The 24,227-nt window shown below is 38.6% G+C and overlaps 2 protein-coding genes across 10 annotated transcripts in view; one reads left to right on the forward strand and one right to left on the reverse strand.

Annotated features, from left to right (window-relative positions):
* The window catches only part of LOC132404088 (SEC14-like protein 2), a 67,127-nt gene extending 64,670 nt beyond the window's left edge, over window positions 1-2,457 (reverse strand). The window contains exons 1-2 of one of the 8 annotated variants that reach the window (XM_059988108.1): window positions 2,408-2,448; window positions 2,254-2,321 (exon numbers count right to left, since the gene is read on the reverse strand). Coding sequence is in view for 5 of the 8 variants with exons in the window: in XM_059988105.1 (XP_059844088.1) it covers window positions 5-58 (54 nt within the window). In the remaining 3 variants the exon portion in view is untranslated. Of the gene's footprint in view, window positions 1-4; window positions 230-491; window positions 884-2,147 lie in introns of those variants that run through there. The other 7 variants (XM_059988105.1, XM_059988103.1, XM_059988101.1 and 4 more) reach the window with 7 other exon arrangements.
* An 83-nt stretch (window positions 2,458-2,540) lies between these two features.
* rnf215 (ring finger protein 215) lies at window positions 2,541-23,516 on the forward strand. 2 transcript variants are annotated; one of them, XM_059988110.1, is made up of 10 exons: window positions 2,541-2,860; window positions 8,830-8,964; window positions 13,072-13,143; window positions 13,412-13,497; window positions 15,756-15,810; window positions 17,019-17,123; window positions 17,797-17,916; window positions 18,870-19,007; window positions 20,740-20,842; window positions 22,928-23,516. In XM_059988110.1, exons 1-10 carry the CDS (start codon window positions 2,573-2,575, stop codon window positions 22,948-22,950), a joined length of 1,125 nt encoding a protein of 374 aa, XP_059844093.1. In that variant the 5' UTR covers window positions 2,541-2,572; the 3' UTR covers window positions 22,951-23,516. The 2 variants fall into 2 exon arrangements, with proteins under 2 accessions (XP_059844093.1, XP_059844094.1); XM_059988111.1 differs by having other exon boundaries at window positions 2,541-2,795; window positions 8,810-8,964.
* The last annotated feature ends 711 nt before the right edge of the window (window positions 23,517-24,227 follow it).

The following is a 24,227-nucleotide window of genomic DNA, read 5'->3' on the forward strand; positions in this document are numbered from 1 at the left end:
TTACCTTAGCGAGAGTTTCCGCTTGCTTGGGACTTAGGTCGCCGACTCTGCCGCTCATTGCAGCTTCTGTGGTTGAACTGACAACACGCTTCTGGGTGAAAATGTTGCTACGCTTCGCCTCGCCCTTGACGCATCGCACCGCCTCTCCAACCTATTCCTCCCTCTGCTGGTCTGACCCGAGTGTTTATATAAATGAAAACGTCATGCTGGATTTCTCAGAAAACAGAATCTGTTCCAAAACACAAACAGTGCCATCTATTTAAACTGAAAAGATTGTTAAAGCTACAATTATATCACACGGCGGGAGAAGAAGAGCCTTCAGTGTTTCAAAGCGAAATGCACGAAGCTCAAGTGCAAATATCGCGCCGAACTATTTAATAACAAGCAGTCAGCTTCCACAAACACGCTGGTGACACCCGGCTGTTCGGCGCTACCGTTTCCTTCAAGCCGCCGCTTCTCCGCTTGTCCAAACCGGGATGAAATGCAATTACCTAATAAGGGAATAACGAAGTAATTGCCTTCGTATCACAACATAAAACGCTGTATCACTGAAGTTAACTGTTTCTTCCACCACAACGTCTACCTCTTTCATTTCGATTGGGTATATCTACCTTTGAAAGTCATCTCCATTTCCCGTCCCGTTTGACTATTACAATGCTCATACACTCTGCACCAAATCCCTGTGGGTTCACCACCCCAATACCTGACTCGCATTTCTTCCGTTTGCCATTTAAAGTACGCAATTTACATATCGAAGTACCCTCTGCAAATCTATCCACTTTTCACGTCAGTCCTCTCCTTAAACCCTACTTTTAGAACAAGTCTTAGTTCCGCCCTTTGTTGATTATACATCGCAGAATCAGATTCCGGTTTAATATCACCAGCATACGTCGTGAAATTTGTCAACTTTACGGCAGGAGGACAATGCAATACATAATAGAGAAGAAACAGAATTACAGTATATTTATATATAATTTAACTATATATAATAGTTATATTAAACATGTAGTGCAAAAATAGATATAAAAAAGTAGTGCGTTCATGTTCATGTGTTCCATGTCCATTCAGAAATGTAATGGCAGCGGCGAAGAAGCTGTTCCGGAATCGTTGAGTGATCCGAGTCTTGGATCACTTTGGTTCACAGAATGAGTAATTGTTAACATCAGTTGTGGCATTGTTGTGGGCTACCATTGCATATTGTCTAACCTGAAGTAAATAGATGTGTGCTGTGGTGCAAAACGAAAGCGCTCGTTTATTCTTTCACGTATGGGGTGGGGTCATTTCCCCGTCCATCTGGGTGACCCAGCTGTCCAAGTGGGAGTCTGTAAATGTTATTAGTACCAGTGTTGAAAGGTTTCTCACAAAGCAAAACATTTATGCTGACTTTGGTTCGCAGTTTTGGCAAATGATTCCATGTGTTGGTTTAATGACTAGCGCAACGCTTTACAGTACCAGCAACCCGGGTTCAATTCCCGCCCCGTGAAAGCATGGGTTTTCTCCGAGTGCTCCAGTTTCCTCCTACAGTCTAAAGAACTACCGGTTGGTCATTGTAAGTTGTCCCGTAATCATATAAAATAATGAAATAAACATATTGATTAAAGTTAAACTCTCTGTATATATCTTTAAACATTAGCAGTTCTTCGATGGTGTACTGCAACTGGCCTATATTGTATTTCCATTTTTTTGCCTTTTGTTACCCTTCATACACTGTATCAGCCCCACTCCCAGCCCCAAAGTGGCTTGAGACGTGCCAGGCTCATCCTTTCTCTTCGTGGAAATCTGTTTCCTCTGAGCCTCCTGACACCATTCCCCAAAGATCTACAATAATGTTTTAAGTTACATGTCCCAATTTAGTTTATTTAGCTTAAATATTATTTTCTTTCCTAATTTTTTTTTGCCCTAGTTCGGAGACCATGTTTTCCTCATCAATATCTGATACATTCTGAAAACGCTCCCTTAGTTCCCCCATAAAATCTGCAGACGCGTTATAACAAAAAAAAAATTATGTGAGACTAATGAAATCAAATAGATTAAACAAAATCAGAAAACGCTGGAAACCCTCAGCCAGGTGAGCTGCATCTGTGGCAAGAGAATCAGATCTAATGGTTAGTTCCACTTTGTTTCCTCCCTGACAGATGCTGCCTGACCTGCTGACTTGTCCAGCCGGCACCTTCCCCTTTTGTTTCAGTTGTGGCATTGCCGAGCGAGCAGGTGAAACTCTATCGCTTTTCGAGGCCAAATTCTTTATCGCACCTTATAGTGAGGCGTTGCAAAGACTTTGATCACTTGCCTCCAAAGGATGTCCGTAATCCGGCACACACCTGCCAGGCAAAATTAAGACATCTTAATATTTATTTATTTGCGGGTCTCTGATTCCAACAAAAGACTAATTTGACCTCGGGGGGACCTTTATCTTCCTTGACCTCGCTAAAGCTCCCTTCGAGAGACCGGCCCCGGGAAGCTCAGGCTGCCGTCGCCCCGGTAACCGCCGATTCCATCCGGTATCAAGCGCCGGTAACCCGGAAAGCGATGCGCTTTGATTGGCAGGCGACCTGTTTTGGGCGGAGGGAAGATGGTGGCGGGCACTGGTCAGCGGCACGGCTTTTATTTACTGTTCGCCGGCTGCTTCCTGCGTTGGTGTGCGGCGGCAGCTGAGAAGGTGGCGTTGGTGGACGTTTTGCTGATGGATTCCCGGAGAGGCTGGTCCGCAGAGCTTGGCTTCAAGTCGGGCAGCAACTATCGTCTGCAGGGTACCGTGTTAGCCCTTGGCAGCGGGCCTGACAACCCCGGCCAAGGTAACGAGCGGCTGGGCTCCTTTCCCAAACATAACCAGGACAGCTTAGAAGGAAGCTTAATATTAGTAAGTGTTGCATTGCGTCCCTTTGTGGATGTCCGATGCATAAAATGTTAACGCAAATGCTCTCATTTTGGTGTCTGTCTATATCCTCCACCCTTTTCTCTCTTCGCCCAGTTCTCTGAAATTTGCAGTTTTATTGTGAGTTGGCTATCCTTTTCTCTGGTTCTTAAAAAAATGCCACAAATACTTGACATCATCTCTGCACCCTCTAGTAATACCTCACATCTAAAGTCATCTTTTTAAAGTATTGTTGGCACATTATTTGTTACAATTTTGTGGGTGCATCCTGGTCGCTCCATTGGGGGAGGGGGGAAATTGCTGTACTCGCCAACGAATCCTCATTGTTTGTCAAGCTGCTTTTGTACAATACAGTAGTGAACGTACGTCTTTCTTTCTGTAACAGTAATGCGATTGCTTAGAGTAATGTTTTCACATTAGTGATCTTGTAAAATTTGTGTTTTGTTGGGATCACCTTCGGAATACCCAAAGGAACAGTAAGGTGTTTACGTTAACAGACAAAGAAGCGTAGACTTTTTTTCCTCCAGTAACTGCAATTTTTATTTTATTCAGAGGATGTTCTTTATAAATTGAGGAGTTTTTGTTTGTTTCATTGATTTTTGGAATATGCTGTCACTAACAAAGGCAGCTTTTATAGACCATCCTAATTACTCACAGAATAATGCCGAACGATCTTCTACAGAGGCGGTCTCTGTAGCAGAAATTGACATAATATTTAGATTCAGTGATAGTCGAGGAAGTGCCAAGTTGGATCAGTATGTCATGAAGGAGAACTTGCAGGTAGTGGAGTTTAGGTGCCTTTGTCCTTCTGGGTAGACAGTTGGAAGTGTTGTTGAAGAAGCCTTGGCAAGTTGCTGATTGTACATTTTGTGCTGGCTGTGGATGGAATATGAGTCAGATGGGCTACTTGTGTTGGAAAGGTGTTGGGTTTCTTAGACTGTTGTTGAGTTGAACTCCTCAAGGCAACTGGAGAATATTCTCTTTAATTTTTAATTTCTTGTAGCTGATGCATTGCTTTCCATAGAATATCTTGTTTCTGCTATAGTCAGCTAGCCGCCTTTTCATGCAGTTATTTGTTCGTTCAATATGTATCGTGTCAAATGACGTGGGCAATCGCTGTCTTTCCATGACCAGATTGTTCTTGGCAAATTTTTCTACAGAAGTGGTTTGCCATTACCTCCTTCTGGGCAGTGTCTTAACAAGATAGGTGAGACTGGCCATTATCAATACTCTTCAGAGATTGCCTGGTGTCAGTGGTCGCATAACCAGGACTTGTGATATGAACCAGCTGCTCATACAACCATCCACCACCTGCTCCCATGGGTTCACTTGACACTTTGCCCAAGGGTGACCTGCAGGCCAGCGGAGGGATGGAGTACCTTGCATCTCCTCTAACTGGAAAGGTCAGTTACAAGCCAAATTGAGGCAACAAGGTCCAGGCCCCAGACCATAATGATTCAAGTGAACTCAATGTTTGGACGGAGACTTGCGCACTGTGCTGCATCGGAAAGGTCGGTTACAGGCTGAATCGAGGTGGTGAGGTCCAGGCCTCAAAGCGTATTGAGGCTCTTCAACCTGATGTTTAGTCATAGATTTAGGCACCTAGCCAGATTGAAAATGTCAGGGTGTTGGGGCCCTGAGGCGAGGGACAGGTCAGTTCAGATTGCTCCTCTGTGAGGTTTACTGGGCTTTGCACTGAACTATGGGACTCCCTTGCTGACTTCCATTTCAGGATGCTATTTACTGAGGTTTTTTTCTCTGTACATTGGGTTTCTTTGTTTTGTGGCTGCCTGTTAGGAGACGAATCTCAAAGTTTTATAACTTCGATATTAAATGTATTTTGAACCTTGATGGAGATGTATCACCACACCACCACCCAAGCTTAAACTGTTAGCCAGTGATAATTTCCAGGATGTTTCTGGGAAGTCCAGACTTATTAAATTCAAAGGGTGAGTGATACTTTTTTTTGTTGTTGCTGTTGAGATGGTCATTACGCAGCAGTTGTGTGCCATGAATGTTACCTACCACTCATCTGTGCTCAAGCTCAAGTGGCTTTATATGTGGATTCAAATCTTTTAAAATCATTTGCAATTATTCTCACTTGTTGTATATGATGACAGATAGGCCTTTCATTAAGAAGCTTAAAATGATTGGGCATAGGACACTGCCTTGAGAAACTCCCGCAGCAATTCCCTGGTGCTCCAGCAGTCCTGTGCATCTTATAAACATGAGAAAGTCAGCAGATGCTGGAAATCCAATGCAACACATACAGAATACTGGAGGAAATGAATAATCAGTCGATGTTTTGGGCCCATCCTGAAGAAGGGTCTCGGCCTGAAACGTTGACTGTTCATTCATTTCCATAGGTGCTGCCTAACCTGCTGAGTTCCTCCAGAATTTTGTGTGTGTTGCCATCTTACTAGCTAATGAGCAAGTTATTTTCAAGCAGCAATTTACTGGAAAAGGATAGCTTTTGTCCTACCTATATTAGAATGTACTATCTTGATGTAATATAATTTGATTCAAAAGATCTAAAATGTCCCGTGTACAAAGGGAAGAGTAGCCAATTTGATGTTTTATGACCTTAGATGGAATTTGAAGTTTTTGTTTTCTGTAGAAATTCACCATAATTTCAAATTTTATCATTTGCTTACAATGTAGGCCATTTGGCCCATCAGATCTGTGTTGCCTCTTGGTGCAATCCCATTCTCCTACTGATTTCCCTATAAACTATTCTATCAGACGTGCCCAGTAAGGCCCTCTGTCCTCCCAGACATCTATACAAGGGGTCATTTTTATCACAAATTAAACTGACATTCAGCATATTTTTAGGATGGGGGGGGGGGGGAGACCTTGAAGACATAAGGAAAATGTGCAGCCTTCACATAAATGGCTTTTCTGTTCTGATCCTGGAGATTAACATTTCCATACCAGATTGTGATGCAACCAGCTAGGGTCCTCTCCACTACAGAAGTTTGTCAAAGTTTTATATGACATGCCAAATCTTTGCAAATTTACGAAAGTGGAGGTGCTGTTGTGCCGCCTTTGTGATGACACTTGGGTGCTGGTCCCAGGACTGATCTTCTGATATGACAACACTAAGGAATTTAAAGATACTGACCCTGTCCACCTCCAATACCCTGAAGAGACTGCAGGCTAAAAACAGGCACATTAGAAGCTACTTAGCCACATTACCACCCATCTGTAAGTTCAGCTGCTTTTTCCTTTTCACCTTGCACAATGTAATTGCCTTTTATTTAAAGTTTTGGAATTGCATTTGCAACTCTGAAATAGAATGAGAAATTCTATCATGTCGCTCTTAAAGATTTTTAATCATGTAATTGCTGGTTCATCCAATCTCATTATACATGTTACAAGCAAGAGAGAATCTGCAAATGCTGGAAATCCAAGCAACACACTCAAAATGCTGGAGGAGCTCAGCAGGCTAGGCAGCATCTATGGGGGAAAAAATTACAGTTAGCGTTTCAACTGGTGAAGGGTTTCAGCCTGAAATGTCAACTTTACGTTTTTCCATAGATGCTGCCTGGCCTGTGTAGTTCCTCCAGCATTTTGTGTGTGTGTGTGTGTGTGTGTGTGTGTGTGTGTGTTGTACATGATAAATTTAGGTAAGTTATGTTTATCGTGTTTTTAATGTACTGTGCTGCTGCTTCAAAAAGCTAATTTTCATTGCATTTATATCTGGGATATGTATGCTCATAGCTGGCCTGTGGTGTAGTGGCATCAGCACTGGACTTCCAGGTGAGTGGCTTCAGATTTGAATCCAGCCAGCACTTTGAACGCTTCCCATCCGTGCTGGGTTGAGCATTGAACTAGCAACTTGGCCTTGTAAAAAAAAACTGGCAAAATGCTAAAGGCATGGAGAGCAATGTATACTCACGATGAAAACTTTGAACTTGAGATGTACAATAGACTGTTTCCTGTTGGGTCCACAACATCAGTTGTAAGTACAGGTTGATGTGAATTTTCTGGTTACTGCAGTCCCATCATCTGTAGTCCCTTTTCTGTGCTGTTGTCTCCAATCTTGCAGACTTCATTAAAAAAAAAATTACTTCAGCAATTAGGCCAGCCGTGATGATACTAATTTAATTTTAATTGCAAAGTAAGCTTTTATGATTTCAAAAACTTCTTGGGAGCCCCACAACAATCTCCCACTGGGCTGTAGTGTCCTGACTTAATTGGCTTGTGGACTTTCTTTTATTAGCCTGTGGGAAAACATAAATGTATTTTTTTAAATGATATAGTTTAATGGTTTATGATTGTTCACAAACCTTCAATGCATAATGAGAAACTAACCCACCTTGACTGTCCATCAGCCTTTTAATACTTCCATTGTGGTTAATCCATTGCAACTTGCTGATCTCAAATCAGTCAGAAGTCTGCACTTTTCACCTGTATCTTGGACAGACTCTGTTGCAAGGGTCCCCAGCCTGGGGTTTGCAGACCCCTTGCTTAATGGTATTGGTCCATGGCATTAAAAAAGGTTGGGAAACCCTGCCCTGGTGTGCGTTCTGCAATATGTGCATTGTGTTTTAAAAAATGTTACGAGAATTTGATAGCATCTTAAGGCATTACTTCATCTGGCATTTCAGAAGAAAGCGATTAAAATTTCTGATTGGCTAGAGGCTGCTGCTTTGCGCCATGTAACTACAAAGTTAATTAACCAGAGTATCACAGAATATGTTTGCTTGTTCTGAATAATCTAAAAGCAGGTCACAGGCTATCACTGCTCATCCTTTGGCTGATATATTGTAGGTCGGGTTTTGGTTAATGGACAGTTTTTATTCAGCCAGCTGGTGATGTAGTGGCATTAGCTCCCGAGTTCAAATCCAGCCAGCTCCCTTGCATGCTTTCTTCTTTCTTTGGAATAAAGATAGTGAATTCTGGCCAATTAAGTGGCTGCTTCAATTAGCCAAAGTTTCATGGAAATAGAAAGGTGTAAAAAAGGCAAACTGTCATTTAACTGAGTAACAAATTATGCATTTAAATGAAATACAGAACAAATTAAAATATTACTGATATTATTATAGTACTATAAAACTATGTATTGGTTCCTAATAGTAATTGACAGATGAATTCATTCAGTGTATACAGCCCTGTTCTTTTGATTGACTGTAAATGAACAAACTCAGTGCAGATGATGAACTACCTTCATACAATGCTTTCAAGGACTGCATATTGCAATTTTTTATTTTCATTCTAGCATTCAGGATGATTGTCAATACCTTCAGATTCCTTGTAGTTCCTAACTTGTTGAAGTAGTGAAATGGTATCATTTACTCTCATGGCTGTTCCTGGCATCTCCTGGGCAAAACAATTCTGAATTGCCTTACTGCTTATTTCTCACCAACTATCAGTGACAAAAATTCACAGCTTTTTGAACACAAATGTCACTTAGTGTCAAGCAGCCACACAAATGCACATAACTAGTTAGAAAGTATTCAGCTAGTCTCCTGTCCCAATTAAGCAACACAGTGTCAAACATAAACAAAGGAAATCCTGGCTATTTTCTTGATTGGTTTTTGTTCTTTAAGATCTGTCCCAAATAAGTGGCTGCCCCTATTAACTGTTGGCCCAACCAATTAAAAGAAATCTACTATGTGTGTGTGTGTAAAAATGATTAAACCTCTCAGTATTAGGGCAATCAAGTTATGAAGGTGGCTTGGTATTTCCATATAAAATGTGAGTTCATGTTTCGTAGAGCTATATATAAAAAATTCTTGTGTAGATGCTTCAGAAAGTTACTTACTAGATAATATGTTTGCATTTCAAAGGGAAACTGCCTTGAATTATGTTTTTTTTATTGTACTAGAATAATATTGAGCATGTATGGTGAAGTATTGCATTTCAAATTTCTTAAAGCACTATTTTAATACAATTTTCCCCAGCTTTCAGATTTTTTTGTAAATAAAGCAGAGGTTATTGGTTATTTTAAGGTTAAAGATGAGCCATTGGATATCCAGCCAAACAAGGGAGAGAAATGGATTGGAGTTGTTTCTGTTGATGAAGACCAGGTTGAAAAAAAAGGAAGTAGCAAACAGGAATCATTTGCTGCTGCAGTTATCAGTAAGGCAAGTATCACAATGTGCTTTTAATTTTGAAATAAGCTTGCTAAACCATATTTTGTAATTCTTAAGTGCAGAGTGGTATACTATGTAGAAATTAACCCTCTGGACTTTCATGCTTATGTAAATACTGTTCTGACCTCCACTCCAGTAGATATTACAAACAAAAAAACATCTGAAAATGCTGGAAATCCAACACACACACACACACGGCTGGAGGAATTCAGCAGGTCAGGCAGCATCTATGGGGAAAAAATATACAGCTGACGTTTTAGGCTGAAACCCTTCGGCGGGACTGGATGAAAAAATATGAGGAATAAATTAAAAGGTGGGGGCAGGGGAGAGGGAAACACCAGGTGATAGGTGAAACTTGGAGGGGTAGTGATGAAGCAAAGAACTGAGAAGTTGATTGGCGAAAGAGACAAAAGGCCATGGAAGAAAGTAAAAGGAGGGAGGAGCGCTAGAGGGAGGCGATGGGCAGGCAAGAAGACAAGACAAGAGAGGGAAAAGGGGATGGGAAATGATGGTGGGGGGCATTACTGGAAATTAGAGAAATCGATGTTCATGCTATCAGGTTGGAGTCTACTTAAACAATATAAAGTGTTGTTCCTCCAACCTAAGTATGGAATTAAAATGGGTGGTCACTAGGAGATCCCACTTGTAGATATTACACGTGTCCTCGCCTTTTTGTTATACTTTATATGTTGTAAGAAATCAGTCCTACAGCCTCATTCTAAGGTAATTTCATTATACACGTTATTCTGTATCAAAAAAACTGTCATGTTACAAGATTCAATAGTTATCATATATACTTTTCTAATGACCCTTTTAAGTGACCCCTTTAAAGTACAATAATCAGAAATAAGGTACAAATACTTCAAAAAGACAAAATTTGTCTTAATTAGCAATTTTATTTTAGGAACTCAGTTCAGGGTGCAGTTACATCCATAGGTTTGGAGAACTGTCTAATTATGCCTATTGTATATGGATGGAGTTTCCCATCATAGTTCTGATTGTGAAATCTCTAAACTACGGTTGAACTAATAGGAGACTATAAATCAGTATTATTGGTGCAAGACAGTTATTAACACTCATTAAACAAAATTATCTGTTATTTGGACTATACTTCCATGAGTTTTTTTTCCCATTCAGTTCAATTTTCTCACTTAAAGACAACATTTCAGGATCCTGGCAAATCCTGTAAGGATTTGTCCATAGGCGTGTTATATCATATGTGGGAATTTAGATGCCATTCAAAAATTGGTGTTCTTAAGTTATTAGCTCTGTAAATGTCCATATTTCATTACTGCATTCATATTTGGCATGGAATATGACGGAGGTTACTGGAGAAGATTCTTTGGGATAAAGTTATTTTGTAAAAGTATGGATTTATTAGGAATAGTCAGTATGGCGTTGTGTTGGGGTATTGATAGCTTGATAGCTTTGAGAAGCTGACGAGGATGCTTGTCAGGATAAGGCAGTGGCTGTTGTAGAATTGGACTTTAAATCATAGTAGACTGACCTAGAACGTTACAACACATGGGATCGAAGGAGATTTGGTAGATGGGATTAAAAAATTGACTTCGCCATAGAAGACAGAGTGTAGTAATGGAGAGATGTTAGTCTGACTTGAGGTCTTCGATCAGTGGTATTCAACAGGGACAACTTTTATTTGTGAGATAGAAATGACTTGGTCAAAATACAGCTGAGCTGATTAGTAAGTTTGCAGACAACACAAAAAAATTAAGAGTTGTGGATAGTGAGGAAACAACAGGATATAGATCATTTGGAAATATGGGAAGATACATGGCAGATGTAGCTTAATCTTAGCTAGTGTGGAGTGCTTTGCTTTGGGAGATCACATTTAATGTGAAATATGCAATAAGTGGCAAAGGCTGTTGGGATCATTGATGTAGAGGATCACTGATGTAGAGGGGGATCTTTGGGTGCACATCCATAGCTCCTTGCAAGTGGGAATACCAGTATATAGGGTGGTAAAGAAGATATACAACTTAATTTTCATTGTTGTGGGGGCATTGATTATTTTAAAAAAATGTTATGTTGCACTCTGGTTCGGCCACATTTGAAGTATTGTGCAAATTTCTGATTGCTATATTCAGAAAGGATGTGGAGGTTTTGGAGAGAGTGCAGAAAAGATGCACCAGGATGTTGACTAGCTTAGAGAGCATTAGCTACAAGTAAAGGTTGGACAAACTTGAATTGTTTCCTATGATTGGAGGCTGTTAGACAACATGCATATAAAATTTACGAGAGCTATAGATACAGTTTTATCCCCAGGGTGGAAATGTTAAATACAAGGGAGCATAGGTTTATGGTGAAAGGGGAAAAGTTTAAAGGAGATCATGAGTTAAGATTTTGTTACGGAGTATAGTAGATGCTTAGAACATGCTGTCAGGGATAGTAGTGGAAGCAAGTACCATAGCAATGTTTCAAAAGGCAGATGAACAGGCAGACGGGATGTAGACCATGTGCATTCGATGGGATTAGTTTAAATTGGCATCATGGTTGGCACTGACATTATTGGTTGAAGGTCCCAATTCCTGTATTGTTGTGTGTTGTAAATGACAAATAGCATTAATGGCACACAACTTCAAGAAACAGCTGTGTTCAAAGGGCAATGAGTATATTTAATCACTGGGCGGTCAATGACTGCTACTTTAACAGGTATTTAACAGATATTCTGTGAGGAGCAGCTTACATTGTGGTTCCCAAATGCCTTTTCTCTTCTTGTGCTGTATTTTAAAAACATGATAAAATTCTCTTCCCCACCCACCCAAACATAGCACAAATAATACTCATTTAAAAGTTTAAAATGAATACTTGATTAGTTGTCAAGCATGCAGGAACGCAGCAAAACCACTTCCTAGGTGCTGTTCTTCTGCCACTTGGCACAAGTATTGGAGCAGCAAGATGGGTACATCACTATGGCTCAATTCCCCTTCACGCCACATACCCTCTTCACTTAAGGATTTGCTGCTCTATCATCAAACCCGGGACATCTTCCTGGCTCCGCAGACTGGAAGCAGTTTAGGAAAGCAGTTTGTATCTGCCTTCTCAATGGCGATTGGAGATGGGCCTTAAATTCTGACCATACCACATTCCGTGATTGAGTAAATCTAAGATAGTTTGCAAATCTAAATTGGTAAATTCAATCTACTGTCAATTATATTATTCAAGGAAGATTGTTGTATTTGTTTCATCCTCAAGGATCTTTTAAATCTTTTTGCTTGTAATCATTTTTCTTGGGTGCATTTAAAGCTGAATATTATCATTTTAAATACAAGAACCTTCAATCAAACAAAACAAATATTCTGAAATTGCTGTTCGGATTTTAAGATCTTCTAAAGCCGTTAACTTGTTTCCTGAAAAGGGTCTCGGCCTGAAACATTGACTGTTTCGGAATCCGATTCAATCTCACTAGCAAATGTCATGAAACTTGATAACTTTACGGCAGCAGTACAATGAAATATATGAGAAATATAGAGAAGTTCATTTATTGTGTAATGTTGATTCACTTCCATAGATGCTGCCTGACCTGCTGAGTTCCTCCAGTTCTGAGTAACTCAAGTCAGAATAGGTTTATAGACTAATATTTGTTGAATTGATTGCCAAGATAATGTTTCAGCTTTGCCTTACTTATTCAATGTTGAATTGATAAGCTGTAAACACAACTTTGCCCCTGCAAAGATGTTTAATGGCATGACTTTGCATAAATTGTTAAGGATATAGGTCTATTATTTTAAGTTTTTCTAAGATTGAATTTGCTTCTTTGATAATTTATTATTAGCTTGTATATTAATCCCAATTCTTGTTCAGCAAGTTATATTCGTCACTGAACCCTTACCTGAACTTCAAATTTGATGAATAGAATCAGCAGGTCTTTCCAGTTAAATAATATATACTTTATAATTTCAGATCGCAATTAAAAATAAAAGCAGATGGTGGTTTGTATATTTAAGAAAAGTGTATAATCATTTACAGCAAAGCCTAAAGCCTGTTAATCTGATGTTTTATAGTTGTGTATTTTGTCAGTCTTGATGCCAAAATGTGCTTTCTAATAGTTCAGGTGAAAGGTGACTTTTTTTTTTGCAGATGAAGAGAGCCCTTGTTTTGGGAGCATCAGCCCTGTTTATTTTGGTTTTAAATCAAAACACCTTCACTGAGGTAACTTTTTTAGTTACACACATTTTATTCACTGTGATCTACATATTCCAGTTGAATTGTCTAAATATACAGTTATTTAGTTTTGCACTGATTTGTTTTAATATTACTTGATAAATCCAGAAACAAATAGCAATTCAGCCTTAATTTTATGAAGAATGTAAGAAGATGCAGCAATTTTCTAATCAGATGATAGTTGTGAAATGTTCTGAAACTTGTGTATTTGTGCATGTTGTTATCATAATGAGAGATTTCAAAAATTCTTATTAAGATGGACATCTCCCAAGTGCTTTCGAAACCTGTGGTTGTAATGCAAAGCTCTGAAAATGTAACCAAACTTCTGGGAGCCTTATTAAGGTGAGCCAATACATGATGGTGTTCAATTGTATTAAGTGAATCTCATTTACATTTAGCATTGTGGTCAGTCTGAAATATTTTCATATTATGCTAGGAAGTATTTTTTCCAAATAAATCCACTTATTTAAGTACAAGATAACTCCAAGACACTTTTTCTAATTTTTAAGTCATTATATAGTTCATCTTATGACTTTAGTCTTGAAAAGTTAACACATTAATACCCACTTTTTTTTGCTTAATGGTATGGTTCTTTTTTTTTGACTGGTACAGTGTTATTTTCCCCTTTTCTCACCTCACTGGTGCAATGACTGTAGCATTTTCTATCACACAATCAACGCCTTACTAAATTCATCTAGGAAGTAATGAGGATGGCTGAAAGAATACCTTGGATTCCAGTTAATTGGGACACATCAGGACCCATTTTGGCCCAATTAAGCAGCTGTCCCAATCAGCTGAAGTTCTATGGAAATAGTTAAAAAGGTGTATAAAAAAGACAAACTATCATTTAACTGAATAACAAATTAGGCATTTAAATTAAATATGGAAGAAATTAGAATACTATCAATACCACTACAGTACTATAAAACTGTTAGTTTCTAGTAGTTATTGATGGAAAAATTCATTCAGTGTATGCAGCCATGTTTTTTTGACTGTTAATGAACAAAATGATTGCGACACCTAGTGGGACCACTTTCATACAATGCTTTCAACAACTGGATCCTCCAAATCATTGGAAAATTCAAGATGATTGTCGATACCCTTAAGTTCTTTGTAGTTTCTAACTTGTTGAAGTGTAAAATTGTTTTATTTTCACCAACAGCCGTTTCTTGCATCTCCAATTCTGAATGCTTGAAACCACAGTGAGCAAAAGAGTTCTGAATTGTCTTACTGCTTATTTCATGCCAACTGTCAGTGACAAAAATCACTGCTTTTTGAACACAAACACATTCAACTGACAATATATAAAAACTCTTCGCTCAAAGCATTGTGTAGTGTCTAACAGCCACACAAGTGCATGTGACTGGCATTAGAAACTGTTCAGCAACAGTCTCATGTCCCAATTAAGTGGCATAGTGTCCCAAATATATGAAGGATATCCCGGCTTTTTATTTATTTTTGATTCTTTAAGATTTGTCCCAAATAAGCTGTTGCCTGAATTAACTGACAGCCCAATTAACTAGAATTAACTGTGTTGTCTTTTCTCTTAATCTCAACATTTTCTTGCTGGTTGAATTGAAAAGGGAAATAAAAATTTCCTTAAGGAAATTTATGTGAGGGGAAAAATAACTAAATAAATATGAACTGTGAAAAAAGCAACAGATTTTGTCAGTTTTTGTCATGGGTTCGCATTATAAGATAATTGTGATACGAATGGTCTTCTTGGAACGCAACCCCTCTGTACCACAGTGTACAGTACAAAGGAAGAAAATGTGCCCTAGTCCTGTCTGCTCTGAATAGAGAAACAGGAAGTATTAGTTCATTGATGAGTTTTTGTATGGGTAATCCTGAAAACTTAGCACTTAAGTCAAAACCTTTGAGTCATTACATATTCTCCAGACAGCAGAAAAATATTGATTTTTATAGCAGTGTTGACCTACATCTCAACCTACAAATACTAATTCTGCTTTTGAGATCTGTCATAGTTCAAGAGTATCAATGGGTTATTAAATTACTGTTTTAAAGTTGGGAGTACATTTTTGCATTATTGAAGATGTACAGTTAAGTCAAGTTTATTGTCATTTAACTATATACATGTATATAACCATATAATGTATATAAAAACCTTTCTCTGAACCAGGGTGTAAAGCATAGTGGTACATATAACACACAATAACTTACGGAGTTAGGGATAAAATCTACAGATGAATCACATATAAATAACAAACTAAAGTGCATTAATATTAAATATTGCAAGAAACGGAACAGATTAACCAGTGACACTTCGAATACGATGCGGCAGGGAGTTCTGAAGCCTAATAGCCTGGGGGAAGAAACTGTTTCCCATCCTGACAGTTCTTGTTTTTGTGCTTCGGAGTCTCCTGCCTGATGGTAGAAAGTAAAAGAGGATGCTGGATGAATGGGAGGGATCCTTAGTAATACTAAGGATATTCAGTAGAATTCTTGCTGCTCTTTAATAATGCAGCAGATATCTTAACTGGAGATTAGGGCAAATTGTGCTGAGCATAATATCCTAATTTTTATGTAAATGAACTATGATACAAGCATACAAAAAGTGTTTTTCATTTTTTTAATTGCAGTGGTCTTCGTGCATCTGCTAAAATAACTTTTAAAAGCATAATTCAGAATGATCTGGTATGTTAATTTATTTCATTTAAAGATAGCAGTTTAATTCCTGAATAATTATAAAATGGTTCTACCTATTTATTTTATTTGTGTCATGAATTTATCTAAGTTGTTGCATGTGCCTTCAGATGAAATGTCTTCAATTTTGTATTTTTATCAAATTAATATCTCCTCTACACAAGACAGTAAATTCTAATGCTTGTATATACTGTCTTCTCCTGACAGATTTTCATTATCATCATGGAATTTATCACCCATTTATCTTGTACTCTCCTTTTTTCTTTCCAAACTTTTCACTCGCCTGAATGTGCTGTATGAAATATATTTACAGCCCGAATGCTGCTCCAAACCCAATTCAAAGGAAATCTATCCCAAAGGAGTGGTTTCCTCTTTCCTCTGTACAAGGGCCAGCTTCTGCCACACAATTCATTTCTGCCACTACAATTTTTCTGCTCGTTTAGCACAACATCCTTTTCCCCATCTCTGTTATTAGTTCTCACATGGAAAATTATGACTGGATCCGCCCCCTTCTACTCCATGTTCCTCTCCTGCCCTGAGATGTCCTTTAACCTATCATGGGGCAGACAAATCACTATCCTCTTGCCTTGTACTCCTAGTTACGGAAACCTGTGTCTATCCATCTCAGTATACATATATACTAGATTCCTTTCTACTGCTGGGTAGTCCATATACCACTTATTCTCTGTGGATCAAGGTGGTTTTCATTAACTGCCACAGAGTACGTTTGCAACACGTAATTTGCCCTGCTGTATATGTCTTAATTTGATGTAAAGCTACACCATTGCCTTTGGCTCAGAGTCCACATTCTGTCAACAGTGCATTCTGTGGCAAAACATGAAATGTGGCAAAACATGAAATGCACCAAACCTGAATTTGATCATGACCAACTTCGCTGAGTCCTCCTCACAAGTGTGGAGACTGGTATGCTTCTGCTACTAAGAAGGCAATGAACACCTAGTAATCCCACTAAATGTAACCTCAATGATTTGGAAATGCATAGTTGTCCTTCAATGGCACTGAAGCTCAAGAACTCCCTCCCATTTGAAACAGTACCTTAACCAGAGGACTGCAACAATCCACTGAGTGGTTCACCTTTAACTCTGAGGAGCAGTTATAAGTGGACAATAAACTTTATTTTTGTCGAGATGCCTGTCATGTAAAATGGTTTTAATAATCATCTTTCTCATTACTATCAGGGAGTAACATTAACACTGTGGTCAACCTGTGGGCGTTCACGAGGCGGACTTTATGGGGAATGGCAAGGAGTTATTTGTACAGGAGAGAATAGCTCTCAGGTTCAGGTAAGGAATGAAATAATATCTTTGCAGACTTGCTTGAAGAAGATATTCATTTCTGGTGTAGCACCCTTTTCAGTAAAAAGTAAGAAAAACCAAGAGACAGTGTGAGATTATAGTGCTGTTAAATAACATAAAGATTGGCTTTATTTGTCACATGTACAGCAAAACAGGCAGTGAAATGTGGTGCTTGCTTCAGCAACCAACACAATCCAAGGATGTGCTGGGGGTAGTTTGCAAGTGTTAGCATGCTTCAGGTGCTAACATAGCAAGTCCACAACTTACTAACCCTAACCCGTATGTCTTTGGAATGTGGGAGGGATCTAGCGAGAATGTGCAAACTCCTTACAGACAACGGCAGAATTGAAGCTGGGTTGGTGGCAGTGTAATAGCGTAATGCTCACCATGTCGCCGTTAGTAATTGTTTCTGAATTATTGTGTGGATTATAGATCTGTCATCACTAGTGCTCTGCATTGGTTGATGAGGTGTTCAGTAAGAAGCCAAAATATTTCAAATAACTTAAAATTGAGAACAGCTTAATAAAATAAAATAGAAACTGACTCACAAGGTCATAAGTGAGAAACTTAATGCATTCCAATCAAACAAAATATTTTAAACTATAGTTAATTATGTTGTCTCATTTGTGGTTTGAGGAATGTATTTTATTTTCCTTTGCAGAAATATCTACATCAGCTGTGGAACACTATCCTGTTGGTGGGTTTAATCTTATGTACTGGAGTCATTGTGCAGGCCCAGTGGCAGTATAGACACTATGAGTCAAGCACTGAAGATTTGGAGGTTTGTGTTGCGACCCTGTGTAAACAGACTAAGCTGTGCTTAAAGATGCAATTGTATAAATGGGTTTTATAATAAATTATTTTTGTAATTTTTGAGTCAGGGAAAATGGGACTTTAAATATGTTTAAAAATATAAAGATGAGAAATTGTATTTAGTACTTGGCGAATTTGTGGAGTTTATCTGACATAATGTTAATGGCTTTAAGGAATTAATCTGGCCTGTCAATCATTTTTTGTATCACCAAACTTTTCTCACAGCTTCCTGCAGTTCTGACTGAACTGAAGGCCTGTCTGTCATTGCCATAGCCAATCTATGAAACAGAGTGGGCAGCAAGCAGCCACCTGATCTGGCAGTCCTGTTCCTGACTGCCTTGATGGTTATTTTGATATCTTGCTTCTATAAAAGGCCTTTGCACTGTTTTGATCTCTGATATTCAAATAGATTAAAATAATTTCTTGTAAAATGTAAATTTCTTTCAGCACAAGCTGCTGAAAGAAATTTACATTTACTTAAAAATAATTAAAGTTTAAATCAAAACCAACACATGCTCAGTCTTAGCTTTACGGTCAAGGTTGACGAACCAATTCAAATGAATGGTTTAATGCCATATTAACCACGCCTGGTGTAATGTTGAGTAGCTAGATGCGAAGTATGTCCTGCCCACTGAACTTCCAACACATTTGTAATCAATGTCTTGTCTCAGTGCAGAGTCAGGGAGTGATGAAGGAGGTCAAATGTGCTAATATGACCTCCAGCTTGTCTCTAATCTCCATGCTATAATGTACAGGTATGGAAGTTAGAGATCTGTTAACGTAAGAAACGATCCTTGCTTGTAGTTCTCTGCTGAAGTAAAAGTGAGAGTAAATACTTCTCAGGCCAATGAAATCTGTTTTACAATTTAACTGAGTACTATTTTAACGAGAATAATGATTTCTCTGTTCAAATATTTATAGATGAGCTTGAAGCAACAAATATTAAAGCAGCTATCAGCATTGAAAACAAGGAAATATTTTCCAAACAAAAGACAGAAAACACAGTCACAAGAACATGAGAATTGTGCAGTGTGCTTGGAAGAATTCCATAAAAATCAGGTGTGTTTCATTTTCATCATATAAGGACACAAATGATTGAAATGTTAACTTTCACATTTTTAGATTTTTAATTTGGTTACATTTTGCTGTTGAGCATCACAATGGGTTAATAGCTCAGTGACTTTAAATTGAGAGTTAAAACACTAGCTGTGATTTAATAGTAACCTATGAAGTCAACAATGACCTTGTATTGTGAAACCAATATACACAGATACAGTTAAATATGGAAATGTGGATGTTTCTGTCAGTGATCTGCTACTCCTTAGGATATAGGAGTCGGTTCCTACTAGTATTTTCAGTTGTAAGTTCCTAGGAATCAAATGAATTGATGAGAATTAGAAATATAATACAAATAATTCTCACTGTAAGGCATTATGAAAATGCTATTCTTTATTGTATGTAGTATGAGTGTTACTAAGTCATAATAATCGATTGACAGCCCCTTTTAAGTTATCTGTGCGTGGAAATACTTCCCTCAGATCAATATTGTAAGATTGATATTAAGTTATTTAAACTTTTGCCTTAATCTCCTGTATGTTTTGGTTTTCTCACTTATAAAGTATTGTTTGCCGTATAAGAATTCTTCACTGCATAAACATGAGATTCTGCAAATACTGGAAATCTTGAGCAACATGCACAACACAAAGGAGGAACTCAGCATGTCAGGCAACTTCTACGGAGGGGAATGAACAGTCACCGTTACAGGATTGCAAAGGAAGGGGCAAGATGCCTGATAAGGTGGGGGAAAGGGAGCACAAGCTGGTGGGTGGTAGATGAAAGATGGGTGGTTGGGGCAGGGGGAATGAAGTAAAAAGCTGGGAGGTGATGGGTGAAAGACAGGAAGGGTTAAAAAAAGAATTTGATAGGAGAAGACAGTGGACCATGGAAGAAAGGGTCAGAGGAATGTGATGGGCAGGTAAGAAGGAAAGGGCTGAGAGGGAAACCAGAATGAGGAAAGGAAAAGGAGAGAGGGAAGGGGATGAAATTAGCAGAAGCTTCATGCCATCTGGTTGGAGTGTACCCAGACTGTAGATGAGGTATTGCTCTTCCGGCCTGAGAGTGCCCTCACTGCAGCAGTAGGGGAGGCCAAGAATCGACATGTTGGAAAGGGAATGGGAAGTCGAGTTAAAATGAGTAGCTACCAGGAAATCCCATCTTTTGTTGCAGATGGAGCAAAGGTGAATTCTTCAAGTGATTTCTTCACTTATTAATTTGCTGTGAGTGTTCAATGTGATTGGCTTCTCAAACTGTGGAATGGAGATCTCCTTGATTTAAATGTTAGAAAAGGGGAAGTCCATGGTACAGAGAATGAAAGCTATTTATGAAAAGTTTTCTTCAAGATCTGCAATGAGTGCTTCTAACAGCAAAATCCTGGACATTGGTTTCTGGTTGAACCTTCAGACCATTATGAAAATCTGATTTTTCTGTTGAAATGTCAAAAATCTCTGAAATTTTCAAACTATTGTGCATCTTTATTTGATATTCACACCATTTAAGTCTTCTGTATATCTTTTTTATTCTTTATGATTTGGCTTCCCTTAACTGGATGAGGTTATGGTACAAGCTAATAATGTATTTAAGCCAGACTAAGATGTTTGAGGGTTATTTAGTAAATTTATTGAGCATGTTAATTGATTAAAATTACTGTTAGAAGAAAATTAAGGATGTTTGATTCAGCTTTTTTTTATTCAAAGAAGAGTAACACGAGTTTGTATGATTTTTTTATTTCTAGTGTTTGCGAGTACTACCTTGTCTACATGAGTTTCACAGGGACTGTGTTGATCCTTGGTTGCTACTTCAACAGACTTGCCCCCTGTGTAAGCGAAATGTACTGAGTAAGTGTTTATTTGCACAAAGGTTATCAAACTAGTATTAATAAAGTAGCTGAGAGGAATGTGTTGGATTGTAGGTGGCTAAGGTAACTCAATTTAAGACAACTTCTGAAAAGGACTGTGTGACACCTGGTTTCTGAATAACGGTTATGGGATACAGTGACACATACAAAATGCTGGAGGAAATCAGCAGGCCAGGCAGCATCTATTGAAAAGTGCACAGTTGATGTTTCAGGCCAGGCCCAAAATGTTGACTATACTCTTTTCCTGGCCTGATGCCTGACTGGCTGACTGAGTTCCTTTGGATGTGTGTTGCTTTGGATTTCCAACATCTGCAGAATTTCTCGATTGTGATGGGATGCAGTGAGTTATTTCCCTTGCTTCTTTACTAATACTGCAGACTTAAAATTCACCATACCATTTGCAGGATCAGCTGTCAGTGAACAAAGCAATACCATAATATTTTACATCAATAGTAGAAACCATTATTAGCTAAGAAGTCAAACAAGTCAGTGATTTTCTTCCAAAAACTTTTATTGTTACTGCTCTCTGGTGAACAGAAATTTTTTTTTAAAAATAGGCTGAAGCAACACACACGAAATGCTGGAGGAACTCAGCAGGTCAGGCAGCATCTATGGAAATGAACAGTTCGACATTTGGACTGTGGCACTTTTTCAGGACTGGAAAGAAAGGGGGAAGATGACAGAATGAAGAGGTGGAGGGAGGGGACAGGATAACTGGAAGGTGATACGTGAAGCCAGGTGTATATGAAAGTTAAAGGGGCTGGAGAGGAAGGAATCTGATGGGAGAGGAGAGTGGATCTAAGGAGGAGGGGACCCAAGGGGGAGATGACGAGCAGATGAGACAAGGTAAGAGGCCAGAGAGGGGAATAGGAGGAGGGAGAAGGTACCTTTTTTTAACCAGAGGAAGAAATTGATATTCTTACCAGCTGGTTGGAGGCTACACAAGACAGAATATAAGGTGTTGCTACTCCACCCAGAGGGTGACGTGACCTCGTCATGGCACAAGAGGTGGTCATGGACCAACTAACATGTTGGAACAGGGATGGGAATCAGCAATAAGATGTTTGGCCACTGGGAAGTTCTGCTTTTGGTGGATGGAGGCGCTTGACAAAGGGATCCCCCAATTTATGATGGGAACTAATACTAAAAAAAGCCAGCTGGTGGTGTAGTACATCAGCACCAGATTTTGAGGCAAATGGTCCTGGTTCAAATCTGACTAGTTCCTTGCAGTTTCCATCTGTGCAGGATTGAGCCTTGGCTTACAACTTGGTCTCCTTTAAAAAAAAAGGACAAGCACTAAGAAAATGCCAAAGAGCCGTACAGTTTACCACATAGCGCGGAAAGGAATATATACAGTTTTTAAAATGGGTTAATTGATCTGACTTTTCCTGTAACTGACAGGAAAAAGTCAGAGTTGCTAGCTTGACGCTCAACCCAGCAGGAATGGAAAGTGTGCAAGGAACCAGCCAGATTTGAACCCGGGACCATTTGCCTCAAAGTCTGGTGCTGACGATACTAGGCTAGTATTTTTTTAGTATTCCAATCATAAATTGGGGGACCACTTCATTGAGCACCTCCACTCCATCCACCAAAGTGGAACCTACCAGTGGCCAAACGTTTTAATTTTGACAAATGTTTAGAAAATTCTGGGGTCTTGTTTCATTTGTTAAAGATACAGGTACTAAATTTGCGATGAAATTGCTTCTCTTTGGCTCATTGGTAGCTGGGAATAAGTTACTGAATTCTACAGAATAGCAGCATCGCAGACTTGGTCTACATGTCTTATCATGGAATATTGGGATTATTGCAGGGAGCCTTGGCATTCCTGAGTTAATACTGTATTAGGTGCCTGTTACGTCTTTTTACTATACAAAGTGACCAAGAACAATGCCATTTCTCCTTTGAACTTTGCCGTCCTGCATTCTCTTGAGACCTGTACACAGAAGAATTTATTTTATGGTCATGGGGCCATCTGAAGTCCTGCAATGTTACAGTATTCGGCAAAGTTCTGGAATAAGGAAAAGTTCACAAAATTAACCTTTACCTGTTGTCTTTTTTTAATAAGGTGATCCATATGGGAACAGTTGACTTTATTCTTCATTTGAAGAGAAGGAAAAGCAGGAAACTACCTTGATTCCATTTCTGTAAACAATTTGAAACTTTTTATATTGCACTTTATTTGTATAATTCTGCACAACCAATTAAATTTGGGGAATTAAGTGAACATTTGAACTTAAAATTCAGAGCAAGATAATCTCTGTAATCGTGTCTGTATTCTAAGTTTATTGACTTGCACAAACATGATGTGAAGTATACCAGCTATAATAAATCTGTGATGCAAAGTAGACCTGTTTTGGGATTATTCAGGAAGAGCTAGTTAGTGTGTACTTTTGTGATTTGTGGTTAAGTTCTTAGAGCACTGTAGATACATTCAATATTCACACTAAAAGTAGAGATGCTCATTCTGCTCTTATATTGTGAATGCATTCTTTATAGCTATTTTTGTATTGCAAAAATGCACTGAAATTTATTTGGTGTGTATTGATAAACCATCCGTGGGTACTGTTGGAGAAGAATATAACCATCTATCTAAATCCTTACAGACAGATGATGGATACATCTGCATCTGAAAGCTGTTATTAGCCTTTAGTAATTTGAGAACCGGGCTTGTGGTTTAACTGTTGCTGCACCCAAGAGTAAATTATGAACAACTAGTTTAGTATCCCCCAAACAAGATTGTATGCTATTATTTGCAGTCTTCAGAAATGACATCAAGTTACTGAGAAGCTTGTTGTTACCATCCAACCCTCTAAAATTTACAGTACAATTGGAAAAGGTCTTGTTAGCTGATCTTCCTCATGACAACTGACTGCTGTAAACTGATCAGGCACTTGTAGAGTTAGCTACATGACCACTGTAATCAGCATTTTAAAGAAAAATAGAGGCTCACCTGAAGAAGTTGCTCAAAGGTTTCTTTAACAGACAATAAAATAAAATTGGGGAATTCCATATCTGACCAATTATTTTTCAGCAAGGGTTAAAACATTCTGTAATAGTTGAAAGCATGTATTTTGACAAGAAAATGCACATTCCCAAAGTATGCATTTTGCATTGTAACACATTTTTAAATTTTGTGAGCGGAGGCATTAGCAAGTTGATGATTGTGATAACAAAATGTTACATTTTTTTATTGTTACCAGAAAAGTACCTGAACTCAAATCTTTAGTGGCTCTCAATATGTATTTTCCTTCCAGTTCCTCATTTTCTGTCATGTTCTGCCACTAATTCTCTATATTTTTGGAACACTATATATTTTGTGGTAACCTACCCTCAAACAGACATTAAATGAAGTGAGCAGATCAGTG

Source organism: Hypanus sabinus, chromosome 13 (genome assembly GCF_030144855.1).
Source record: "Hypanus sabinus isolate sHypSab1 chromosome 13, sHypSab1.hap1, whole genome shotgun sequence".
NCBI lineage: Eukaryota > Metazoa > Chordata > Chondrichthyes > Myliobatiformes > Dasyatidae > Hypanus > Hypanus sabinus.